Source organism: Bufo gargarizans, chromosome 2 (assembly GCF_014858855.1).
Source record: "Bufo gargarizans isolate SCDJY-AF-19 chromosome 2, ASM1485885v1, whole genome shotgun sequence".
Lineage (NCBI taxonomy): Eukaryota > Metazoa > Chordata > Amphibia > Anura > Bufonidae > Bufo > Bufo gargarizans.
The window spans coordinates 485,824,283-485,837,265 of record NC_058081.1 but is presented as its reverse complement, the minus strand read 5'-3'; the positions used below and the strand labels follow the sequence as shown (position 1 = coordinate 485,837,265).

The following is a 12,983-nucleotide window of genomic DNA, read 5'->3' as shown; positions in this document are numbered from 1 at the left end:
GTAGATAAAGATAAGTAAAAAATATTAGGCTTATTTATGTATTGAGGATAATGATCCAATATCACATACCTGTGAGTGGCAAAAGTATGTGAACCTTTAGGATTAGCAGATAATTTAAAGGTGAAAATAGAGTCAGGTGTGAGTAGGCAACCTATTTATTTAAAGAACAGGGGTCTATCAACTTCTGATCTTAACAACAAAACAAAATATTTGTGGAAATCTAACATTGCATGAACAAAGAAGATTTCTGAGAACCTCAGAAGAAGAGTAGTTGATGCTCATCAGGGTCAAAAAGGTTACAAAACCATCTCTAAAGAGTTTGGACACTGATCCACAGTCAGACAGATTGTGTACAAATGAAGGAAACTGAAGACCATTATTACCTACCCCAGGAGTGGTCAACCAACAAAGATCACACCAAGAGCAAGGCATGTTATAGTCCGTGAGGTCACAAAGGAACCCAAAGTAACCTCTAAGCAACTAAAGGCCTTTCTCATATTAGCTAATGTTAATGTTCATGAGTCCACCATCTGCAGGACAATGAGCAACAATGGTGTGCATGGCAGGATTGCAAGGAGAAAGACACGCCTCTCCAAAATGAACATTGCTACCCATCTACAGTTTGATAAAGATCACCTGGACAAACCAGAAGACTATTGGAACAATGTACTGTGGATGATGAGACTAAAATAGAGTGTTTTGGTTTAAGTGACAAGCGTTATGTTTGGAGAAAGGAAAACTCTGCATTCCAATATAAAAATTTCATCCCGTTTGTGAAATACAATGGTGCTAGAATTATGGTTTGGACCTGTTTTGTTACATCTGGGCGAGGATGGCTTGCCATCACTGATGGAACAATGGATTCTGAATTATACCCGCAAATTCTAAGGTAAAAGGTCAGGACATCTATCCATGAGCTGAATCTCAAGAGAACGTGGGTCATGCAGCAAGATGACAACTCTAAGCAAACAAGTCATTCTAACAAAGAATGATTAAAGAAGAATAAAGTCAAAGTTTTGGAATGGCCAAGTCAAGTCCTGACCTTAATCCAATAGAAGTGTTGTGGAAGAACCTAAAGCGATAAGTTTATGGAAGGAAACCTACTAACATAACAGAGATGAAGCTGTTTTGTACGGAGGAATGGACTAAAATTCCTGATATGCAGAACTAATCAAAAATTACCGGAAATGTTTATTTATTGCTGTACAAGGGGGTTACACAATACTTAAAGGTTAACATACTTTTGCCACTCATAGATGATCATTTTCCTAAAGAAATAAATGATCAAGTCAAAAAATGTTGTTTTATTTGTTTGATTTGCTTATCATTATCAACCTGTAGGATTTGTGTAAAAACCTGATGTAGTTGTAGGTCAAATTTATGCAGAAATATAGAAAATCAACAACGGACAGCCTCTAAACATAGATTCCGCTTGTCTTCAATCTCAAACACAGAGATCCACAATTTACCTTTGTTTGTATAAGTTTGTAATGTAAGTTTATTTCATTTTTTTCTCTTGACCATTTTACAGCTTGATAACGGTTACGTACATTATAAGCATCTCTGCCAAGGACTTTCCACCCAGAATCTGTTTTTGGAGACATTGGTAAATGACGGAGCTTTACATAGTATTATGCTGGAAGTAACAAGTTCTTCTGTCAAATTCCATGTGGATGGTGTGGACATGGAGCAACCTCTACCCACATGCATTGGGAAGTCATCTCACCTGATCATTGGTGGACTCATACAAGACGACGGCCTTGTCTCTAAAGGATTTCATGGTTGCATGGATAACATCACCATTAATGGACAAACAGTGGCAAGCCTGGGATCAGCTCTTCATCAGAAGAACATTATGCCATGCTGTGAAAATACTCAAGCCTGCAGCCAGGAGCCATGTCCAAGTGGCAGAATGTGTGCAGAGATGGTAAACGGAGGTAATTACTTGACTAAAAAGTAACAAGGCTAAGAAGAGATGTCTGATCAATGTTTATTATGAAAATATATTTATATACTTACATTACCTTTTTCCTACAGGTTATTCGTGTCTCTGTCATTCTCCATTCTTGGGTCCTAAGTGTGATCTGGGTATAGACCCATGTGCCATATCTTCTTGTATGCAAGGTAGAATGTGCACATCCATCTCCAATGGTTTCACATGCAGCTGCCCTCCAGGATTTCAAGGTGAAAGGTGAGGATCCATCACTACTATATAATATTATAGTAGCCAAGTAGTCATGCAGCTTGTATGGGAAAAAACAGCAACCAACAACAAGTTGGCCACATCACCTTTTCTCCAGCTCTGCATTGGGTGGGGAGCAAACAAGCATCAAGTGTTCTGGTCTCAAGTGGTTAAAGGGTTTCTGTCATGAGAAATAACGTTATGTAGCTAACTGACATTAGCGATGTGCTAATGTCATCAGTACATAACAGTATGCTTTATAACCCCCTGCCTGCTGCTGTTCTCTAAAAATAAAGAGTTTTAAAATATGCTAATGAGCCTCTGGGTGCTACTAGGGCATTGCTTTAGCACCTAGAGGCTCGGTCTACGCACCTTTTGGCACGCCCAGGTCCAGTTGATTGACTTTTGACTTCTCCTTAGTGTCCCGTAAAGCCCTCGCCTGCGCCGTCCCATTTAGTATTCGGCGCAGGCGTAGAAGGAAGGAAGCCGGCAGCAGGAGCGCGTTCTTCACTCACTGCGCCTGCGCCAAATACTAAAGGGGACGGTGCAGGCGTGGGATGAGGAGAACTATGAGGAGAACTCGAAAGTCAATCAACTGGACCTGGGTGTGCCAAAGGATACATAGACCGAGCCTCTGGGTGTTGAAGAGAACGGCGGCAGGCAGGGAGTTATAAAGCATACTGTTATGTACTGATGACATTAGCACATCGCTAATGTCAGTCAGCTACATAACGTTATTTCTCATGACAGAAACCCTTTAAGGGTTGTAATGGTGCTTTACACAGATTTTAAAGTAAACCTGTCATCAACTTTGTGCTGCCCATACTAAGGGCAGAATAAAGTACAGACAGGTGAGTTGATTTCAGCGGTCTGTCATTTATAAGTTAAAAGTAAGTGGTTGTCGAGAACCAACATCACAATTATTGCAGACTAGGCCTGGAAAAGAGTCCCGGCCACCTGAGAAGAGTCATGGTTATTCATAAAGTCCTGCTCTCCTGCCCACCTGCTGATGACTGACAGTCTTCTACCCAGTTTTCTCCCTTTCTCTCTAGGAGAGAACTGCCAATCATCAGCAGATGGATGAGAGATTATGAATAACCAGGACTCTTCTCAAGTAGATTTGACTCTTTTCCAGGTCTGTTCTGCAATGATTATGATGCTGGTTCTCAACAACCACTTACTTTTAGCTCATGAGTGACACACCGCTGAAATCAGCATTTCTGTCACTAATTTATGCTGCCCTCAGTGAGGTCAGCTTAAAGTTGACGACAGGTTCCCTTTAATTTTCCATTTGGAAGATGCTTTCTCCTGATGTCATTGTCACCTCTGCTCGCTGAGCAATACTGTACACACAAGTGTTACATATAATACAGGGCGCAAAATGTTTTCTCTGAAATAGCCCATTAACTATATTTGATGCATCCTAAAGACCTTAATTTTACTAGAACAATTATAAATGTTCTCTTTCTTGCAGATGCTGTCAAGATGGTTCCTGTGGGAAGGCAGACCTCTGCACACCCAGCAGCACATGCAATTGCAGTGATATTAATGGTGGGCAGCTGTGTGCTGAAGTAGATGGCCCTGAAAGAGATAGAAGATCCCTTATATCCGGAACTCAGGAGATTGTCGAAATCCTAGGAGGGGTACTTGCAGTCCTGTTCTTAGTGGGACTTTTTGTCATCTTTAGAAAACGCATTTGCAGACGGGCTGGAAGCCACAAACCTGCCCCACAAGAAGACCCAGACTTAAAACAATACATATCCAGAGACATAGGTGTGGGCACCCAAGGGGCACCAATGGAACTTAACCTTCTCAGTTCTGTACCTCGAAACCAGTTGGATGCGGAAGGTCAGTCAAGGAGAAACAATGTTCCAGAGCTACTTACCTTCTGTAAACCACAGGGGACCCGGGGCCCTGCTGTCTGCAGTGTAGCACCCAATCTACCTCCAGCACCTCCATCCAGTTCTGACAATGAGTCCATTGCTAAAAACAACTGGGATTGTGAAGAGAGCAGTAAGTGTTTCTTCTATATTCTCAAATACCAAGCTCAACTAGATGGAAGGGCAGTAACCAAGGGAAGGCTTTATTTACACTGGCATTTCTCGGTGATCTTATTACTTTTGGATCTTGGAGAATATCAATAGGCCATCGGTGTAAGCATAGACAAAGAGAATCCACAACCTAATAGGATCTATTACATCCATATGGTTTAAAATGGCAGCTGGAAGGAGACAGTACATCAGCCCCCTTGGTGCATCTGGTTGTCCAAGAAGGCCCAGGCTCCTTAACTTGCATATTATATGGCAACATTTTGGATTCCTAATAAGGGGATGGCGAAGAATAGGCACCCACTAATGTTTGTATGTTATGGGATCTTATAGATGCCATTAGGTGGTACATTTAAATGGGAATAAACATGGATTATCAATAGATACTTTTCCCCCTCCTTCATTGACGTTAAAGCATATATTTGGGGTCATTAATAAATCAGCAAATATGGCAGAGGATTATATGGCTTGGGCCTCATCCAGACCTGAGTGAATGGACCTAGTATGATGGCCCACAGAGTCCTTATGGCTCTGTACAACTCTGTGTGCTGCCATATGTGGTATGCCCTTGATATGACATGTACTGGAACATACCACATCTCATTCCATATGAACCCAACAATCTGTTTGCCTCTGTATGAAATTGGGAGCATACACTTTTACAGTAGGGCCCCATAGACATCAATGAATAGCATATCATGGCTCAATACAACTGTGCTTGAACCCTTTCGCATATGCATCCTATTCTATATACAGTCAAGTTAGTCATGAATGTATTTTATTATATCTGATATGAAAAGAAATACGCAAACTTGCCAGAAGAACTGAACATATATCTTAACTCGGATAATCATGATAATATGTCCAGTCCACCTGTTTGATTGTATAGAGCAGTGTTTCCCAACGAGTGTGCCTCCAGCTGTTGCAAAACTACAACTCCCAGCATGCCCGTACAGCCAAAGGCTGTCAAGGCACACTGGAAGTTGTAGTTTTGCAACAGCTGGAGGCACACTGGTTGGGAAACACTGGTATAGAGAGTAAAGTCGGGTCACGCTTGGCATCTTTGTGGCAATTTACCACTGGGCTGTCTAGAAACTACTCAGTGGAAGGGAAATTCAGAATTCTGGTGTTAAATGGACACAGATCTCCTGCAGTTTCTACTGAACCAAACATATATCACCGTATGTTAATCTGCAGGCACATTTTTAAACATATGTAACTGATCACTAAAGCTCATCTTAAAAATTACACTTGCCTAAGGGGCTTTTCACATAATGCTTTAGCGCTCCACTGAGCTTTCCACCAGGGGGTTATGTTTGAATACCCCAAAAAAAAATTCAAACATATCCCTCAGCAGATCTATTTAGTTCTGTCGGTTTACATTTAGTTTTTTCTTTTTGAGTCCACAATAGCAGAGTCGATCACACTATTGTGCCTTCAAAAAGACTTACACAGATGGAAGTCCTGTCAGACAGAGTACAAAGTTTCAACTTTTCAGCTCTGCTTCGTTGAAGTGAATGGATCTGCTAAATACATTTAAATACAGTTTTTTGGTAGTCAATCTTATCCCCCAAGTGGAAAACTGATTGGAGAGCCCAAATCTGATGTCTGTATTAGAAGACAGTACTACAATAAGTAGACATGATGTGCTACTGACACCTGGTGGATGAAGTTAGTGACAGCAGCAAAGATGCTACTTGTTGTCACTCGTCTTAATTGGAGGTCTGGAATTCCCCGTAGTGTACCTACATGTTTTGATTGACAGTCCTGACTCTCTGTAAGCTCCAGGAATGCCAAGGTGATTTTGTTACCTGTGTAAGTTAGCTCTGGGAGTGGAAGGCTACAACATTATCACACATTCGAGGTCTAGTGACAAGTAGTCTAATTAATGTAATTTTCTTTTCTCCTCTGGCAAGGAGACTTGGCTTCTGTTTTTTATTAACCCAGCTTTCTAAGTCTCCTGAATTGCAGACCTACCTAGATGAGCTTGATATGGAGATGGGATGTATAGCTACATTAATACAACCCCTGCTGGATCTATAATGACAATCATATTGGTTGTCACTCCATTTTCTCATAAATGATTAGCACCAAGAGATGATAAAACATAATTTTTACCATGTTGATATAAGACAACAACTTAGGGACTGTGGATTTTTGATCCTAGGTGGAAATATCCTTTAAGAGCTAGTAGTATACTTTACAGCTATTACCCTCATTCTAATGCAGATTATTTTCTTGTGTTCTAGTGTATGCGGGTGATTCATCATTTTGGCCATCCAGCTATAGTCCTGCAGAAATACAGAGATATCCACAACCGAAAACTTCGACTGCCCCCCCTATTCCGCCCCTTCCAAGAGAACCAGAGCAAGAGCCCTTATTTGGTGGATTCCCCTTTCCTTTACAACCTAACCACAAGAGAGCCCCAATACCTCCTTGTTATAGCAACCGGAATGTGGATGATTTTTTTCCACAACCATCTACCTGCCAGGACCAATACACTGCAATTAGCTATTATCCCTCACAACTCACACAGCCCAAAGGCCAATCTTACCCAGCCAAGGATGGACTCCAGCGTCTTAATGTACGACTGAGCGTGGCACAACCATCCTATGCAGACTGTGGTGTTCCACCAATGCCGAATTCAAATTACCAGGCTCCAGATCTGGCAGAAAGTGACTATGGCAGCTGTGAAGAAGTCATGTTTTAAAACTGACCAGTGCTTTGGTTACAAAGAGATACATTTGGAAATGGTCATAAGAAGTACTAAAGAAAGCAAAGGAAAGAGGCCATACATAACATCACTGCAGAAAGACCAGTTGGTATTCTGCAACTATACATTGGGGACCGCCATGGGGTTCTCATCTGTGCCATCATAAGGAGAGCTTGTGTTTCAGCATCTCAGTGCTGAATAATCTTGAAGAGAAAATGTTCATCCAGTGTGTGCATAGAGGAACTATGTACAGACCGTAATATCTTGCAGTAAGATAGTACAGAGCTCATATATTCCTATAAAATGCTGTGCATGACACATTTAAGTCCTGGTGACCCTAGAAAGCTGCACGGCATACAGTATTACCTCTGGCAGGGAATGTTGTTTTGAGCCCTTTGAAGGTAACCTCACCCTGAAGTCTTTTTTTATAGCAAAGAACCCATTTTGAGGCACACTTTCACAAACCAATACAATTAACTTATTATTATTGAAACTATGTAGGTGCACATTGGAGAAGCGGAGGCAAAACTCAGCATTTTTATATTTGTTTACTGTAGGTTGCTTGCATGATAAAAGCAGTGTTATATCAAAAGACAAAAATGCTGCCAAAATTCTAGGAATAGAGAAGTCACGGACCAAAATATATATGGCTGGCAGCTCAGGTACAATAAGGTCTGCAACGACTAATGAACTTACAGGACATTTATAGTCCCATCGCCAGAGCACATCAATGTACTAACTCACAGTGATATGGCAAATTATGTATATTGTATATGCTGCCACTGGGGCCCTGAGGGCATTGGATGCATCTATTCCCTCCATATTGTTATATTCCAACTTTTGGTGTATATAGCTGTATTTTTAAAAACAATAAAATATAATTTTTTATAAATAGTTCTGTTAACATAATTGCATGTATATTATCGAGAAAAAACAAGCTTTATTTCCTAAAATCTAGCAGTGTGCTTTATTACTGGACAGCAGAGTGGCATAAGGTGTTGCATAGTGATCTTAGGGTACTTTCACACTAGCGTTATTCTTTTCCGGCATAGAGTTCCGTCAAAAGGGCTCTATGCCAGAAAAGAACTGATCAGGCATATCCCCATGCATTCTGAATGGATAGAAATCCGTTCAGTTTGCATCAGTATGCCTTCCGTTCAGTCACTGTCAGGCGTTTTGGCCGAACATAATACCGCAGCATGCTGCAGTATCATGTCCGTCCAAAATGCCTGATCAGTCGCCGGAATGCCGGATCCGGCATTAATTCCCATTGACTTGCATTAGTGCCCGATCTGGCATTGCAAAACAACTGAAGGATGGACCTGTCCTTCCAGTCTGCGCATGCGCAGACCGGGAAAACTGTGAAAAAGACTGCAAGACGGATCCGTCCATCCACATGACAAGCGGAGAGACGGATCCATTCTTGCAATGTATTTGTAGACGGATCCGCACCCGGATCCGTCTACAAATGCTGTCAGTTGTCACACTGATCGGCGGATCCGGCAGGCAGCTCCGATGATGGAACTGCCTGCCGGATCACACTAACGCTAGTGTCAAAATAGCCTTAGCAGATCATTTACAATAGATTTAGGTCTCATGCACACAACTATGTTATGGCTCAGGTTAAGTTCTTTTCTGTACGGAGGTGTAATATGGAAATTATAAAATCTACCGGCAAATACTGTACAGAGGTTTGTCAGGTTTCATCAGATACGTCCCCAATACATTTTCCTCCAGATATACTATAAGGAAGAAAAATAAATACAGTGATGTCACAGTGTCAGCCTAGGAATATTTGTCACAGTGATGTCACAGTACAGGTATATTTCACATAGTGATAGTGATGTCACAAAACAGAAATTACACACAGTGATTTCATAGTGCCTGGATAAAACAAAAAGATGCACAGTGATGTCACAGCTAATAGCTAAGGACTACAGTGAGGTCACAGCATAGGGATTATAAACACAGCATCATGATACAAAGATAATGCACATAGTTATGTCACAGTACTGGGGTAAGGAACACAGGGATGTCACAGTACAGAGGTAATTAACACAGTGATGTCATGTTACAGAGGTAATAAACACTCTGATGTCACATTACAGAGGCAATGGACACAGTGATCGAGCAGTATAGCAGTAATAAACACAGTGATGTCATGTTACAGAGGTAATGAACACAGTGATGTCATGTTACAGAGGTAATGAACACAGTGATGTCATGTTACAAAGGCAATGGACACAGTGATCGAGCAGTATAGCAGCAATGGACACAGTGATGTCATGTTACAGAGGTAATGAACACAGTGATGTCATGTTACAGAGGTAATGAACACAGTGATGTCATGTTACAGAGGTAATAAACACTCTGATGTCACATTACAGAGGCAATGGACACAGTGATCGAGCAGTATAGCAGTAATAAACACAGTGATGTCATGTTACAGAGGTAATGAACACAGTGATGTCACATTACAAAGGCAATGGACACAGTGATCGAGCAGTATAGCAGCAATGGACACAGTGATGTCATGTTACAGAGGTAATGAACACAGTGATGTCATGTTACAGAGGTAATGAACACAGTGATGTCATGTTACAGAGGTAATAAACACTCTGATGTCACATTACAGAGGCAATGGACACAGTGATCGAGCAGTATAGCAGTAATAAACACAGTGATGTCATGTTACAGAGGTAATGAACACAGTGATGTCATGTTACAGAGGTAATGAACACAGTGATGTCACATTACAAAGGCAATGGACACAGTGATCGAGCAGTATAGCAGCAATGGACACAGTGATGTCATGTTACAGAGGTAATGAACACAGTGATGTCATGTTACAGAGGTAATGAACACTGTGATGTCATGTTACAGAGGTAATGAACACAGTGATGTCACATTACAAAGGCAATGGACACAGTGATCGAGCAGTATAGCAGCAATGGACACAGTGATGTCATGTTACAGAGGTAATGAACACAGTGATGTCATGTTACAGAGGTAATGAACACAGTGATGTCACATTACAGAGGCAATGGACACAGTGATCGAGCAGTATAGCAGTAATGAACACAGTGATGTCATGTTACAGAGGTAATGAACACAGTGATGTCATGTTACAGAGGTAATGAACACAGTGATGTCACATTACAAAGGCAATGGACACAGTGATCGAGCAGTATAGCAGTAATAAACACAGTGATGTCATGTTACAGAGGTAATGAACACAGTGATGTCATGTTACAGAGGTAATGAACACAGTGATGTCACATTACAAAGGCAATGGACACAGTGATCGAGCAGTATAGCAGCAATGGACACAGTGATGTCATGTTACAGAGGTAATGAACACTGTGATGTCATGTTACAGAGGTAATGAACACAGTGATGTCACATTACAGAGGCAATGGACACAGTGATCGAGCAGTATAGCAGTAATAAACACAGTGATGTCATGTTACAGAGGTAATGAACACAGTGATGTCATGTTACAGAGGTAATGAACACAGTGATGTCACATTACAAAGGCAATGGACACAGTGATCGAGCAGTATAGCAGCAATGGACACAGTGATGTCATGTTACAGAGGTAATGAACACTGTGATGTCATGTTACAGAGGTAATGAACACAGTGATGTCATGTTACAGAGGTAATGAACACAGTGATGTCACATTACAAAGGCAATGGACACAGTGATCGAGCAGTATAGCAGTAATAAACACAGTGATGTCATGTTACAGAGGTAATGAACACAGTGATGTCATGTTACAGAGGTAATGGACACAGTGATCGAGCAGTATAGCAGCAATGGACACAGTGATGTCATGTTACAGAGGTAATGAACACTGTGATGTCATGTTACAGAGGTAATGAACACAGTGATGTCATGTTACAGAGGTAATGAACACAGTGATGTCACATTACAGAGGCAATGGACACAGTGATCGAGCAGTATAGAAGTAATGAACACAGTGATGTCATGTTACAGAGGTAATGAACACAGTGATGTCATGTTACAGAGGTAATGAACACAGTGATGTCACATTACAAAGGCAATGGACACAGTGATCGAGCAGTATAGCAGCAATGGACACAGTGATGTCATGTTACAGAGGTAATGAACACTGTGATGTCATGTTACAGAGGTAATGAACACAGTGATGTCATGTTACAGAGGTAATGAACACAGTGATGTCACATTACAGAGGCAATGGACACAGTGATCGAGCAGTATAGCAGTAATGAACACAGTGATGTCATGTTACAGAGGTAATGAACACAGTGATGTCATGTTACAGAGGTAATGAACACAGTGATGTCACATTACAAAGGCAATGGACACAGTGATCGAGCAGTATAGCAGCAATGGACACAGTGATGTCATGTTACAGAGGTAATGAACACTGTGATGTCATGTTACAGAGGTAATGAACACAGTGATGTCATGTTACAGAGGTAATGAACACAGTGATGTCACATTACAGAGGCAATGGACACAGTGATCGAGCAGTATAGCAGTAATGAACACAGTGATGTCATGTTACAGAGGTAATGAACACAGTGATGTCATGTTACAGAGGTAATGAACACAGTGATGTCATGTTACAGAGGTAATGAACACAGTGATGTCACATTACAAAGGCAATGGACACAGTGATCGAGCAGTATAGCAGCAATGGACACAGTGATGTCATGTTACAGAGGTAATGAACACTGTGATGTCATGTTACAGAGGTAATGAACACAGTGATGTCATGTTACAGAGGTAATGAACACAGTGATGTCACATTACAGAGGCAATGGACACAGTGATCGAGCAGTATAGCAGTAATGAACACAGTGATGTCACGTTACAAAGCTAAAAAACATAATGATTGAACTAAAAGCTGAAATGAATGAGTCCACATCCAACCCGCATAAAATGCAAATCGACGGCTGCAGACTGAAATTACGGTCATATGCATGAGGCCCTAGAGTGGCCACGAGGGCACTTTAAGCAATTAGAGCCCATTGCGGATCCGCAAAAAAAAACGGATGACGTTCCGTATGGCATCTGGGTTTTTTGCGGATCCGTTTTTTTGCGGATCCATTGTAATAATGCCTATCCTTGTCCGCAAATTAGAAAAAAATAGGACATGCACTATTTTTGCTGTCCGCATTTTTTGCGGACCCATTGAAATGAATGGGTCTGCATCATATCCGCAAAAAAAACAGAACAGACACGGAAACAAAATACGGTCGTGTGCATGAGGCCTTAGGGTGCTATCATGCATAGGTATTAGCGGCTGCACTTGGACTTGCCATTATTTCAGTTTGCAAGTTCAGATGCATCACAGCAATTAGCAGTAAACCGTGAGTGCTATCTTCAGCCGATAACGCCCATTTGTGGTCGGGGCACTCACGAAAGAAGGACTCCTACCTGCTGGCTAGCTAAAGCGGTTAGAGTTATGCCGAAACCGCGACGTTGAAGGGATAGCTGAAGGAGGCCATCCCCTTGTTGTGAAGCTGAGATTGAGGGTGGGTAGGGTGGGAGAGTTTGACACGTCGTTCATTGAAGGAGGGGCAGAGGTGCCATGATATAGGCAACCGTGCCCCTCCCACAAGTACAGGTCAATTAATCGGCCTTAACACGTGTAGCTCCTTTTTAATTACACTTCTTTATATACCCTATTAAAGGGGCTCTCAGACCAACAAAGCAATTTTACTCATGGCCATAAAGTGCTCAGCTGAGGGTCCCCTATGAACTAGAAGTGTGACGTCTCTGTCACGGGACGCCGAGGCGCTCGCTCTCCTCAGCACCGTCGGCGTCCCATCTCTGTGCAGGAGCAAGGATGCGTCCAGCGTCCTCGTCTCCTAGGTGATAGGGGGCGGGACGGACTGGCCATGCACGTTTCTTCTGCACGGCCGGCGTTCTCAGTTCCCCCGGCAACCAGGGGAGGTCTGAGCACCGAGCTGGGCACTCGGTGCTCAGCTGTATTGACTAGTGTGGGTCATGTGGTGCTGGCCACGTCATATGACCCCAGCTAGCC

General features: G+C 42.0%; 1 protein-coding gene across 1 annotated transcript in view; it reads left to right on the top strand.

Annotated features, from left to right (window-relative positions):
* FAT2 (FAT atypical cadherin 2) overlaps positions 1 to 7,837 on the top strand; it is an 83,337-nt gene extending 75,500 nt beyond the window's left edge. The window contains 4 exon segments of the mRNA XM_044281172.1: positions 1,532 to 1,937; positions 2,038 to 2,191; positions 3,657 to 4,195; positions 6,480 to 7,837. Coding sequence (XP_044137107.1) covers positions 1,532 to 1,937; positions 2,038 to 2,191; positions 3,657 to 4,195; positions 6,480 to 6,940 — 1,560 coding nt within the window. The 3' untranslated portion in view covers positions 6,941 to 7,837.
* Positions 7,838 to 12,983: the final 5,146 nt, after the last annotated feature.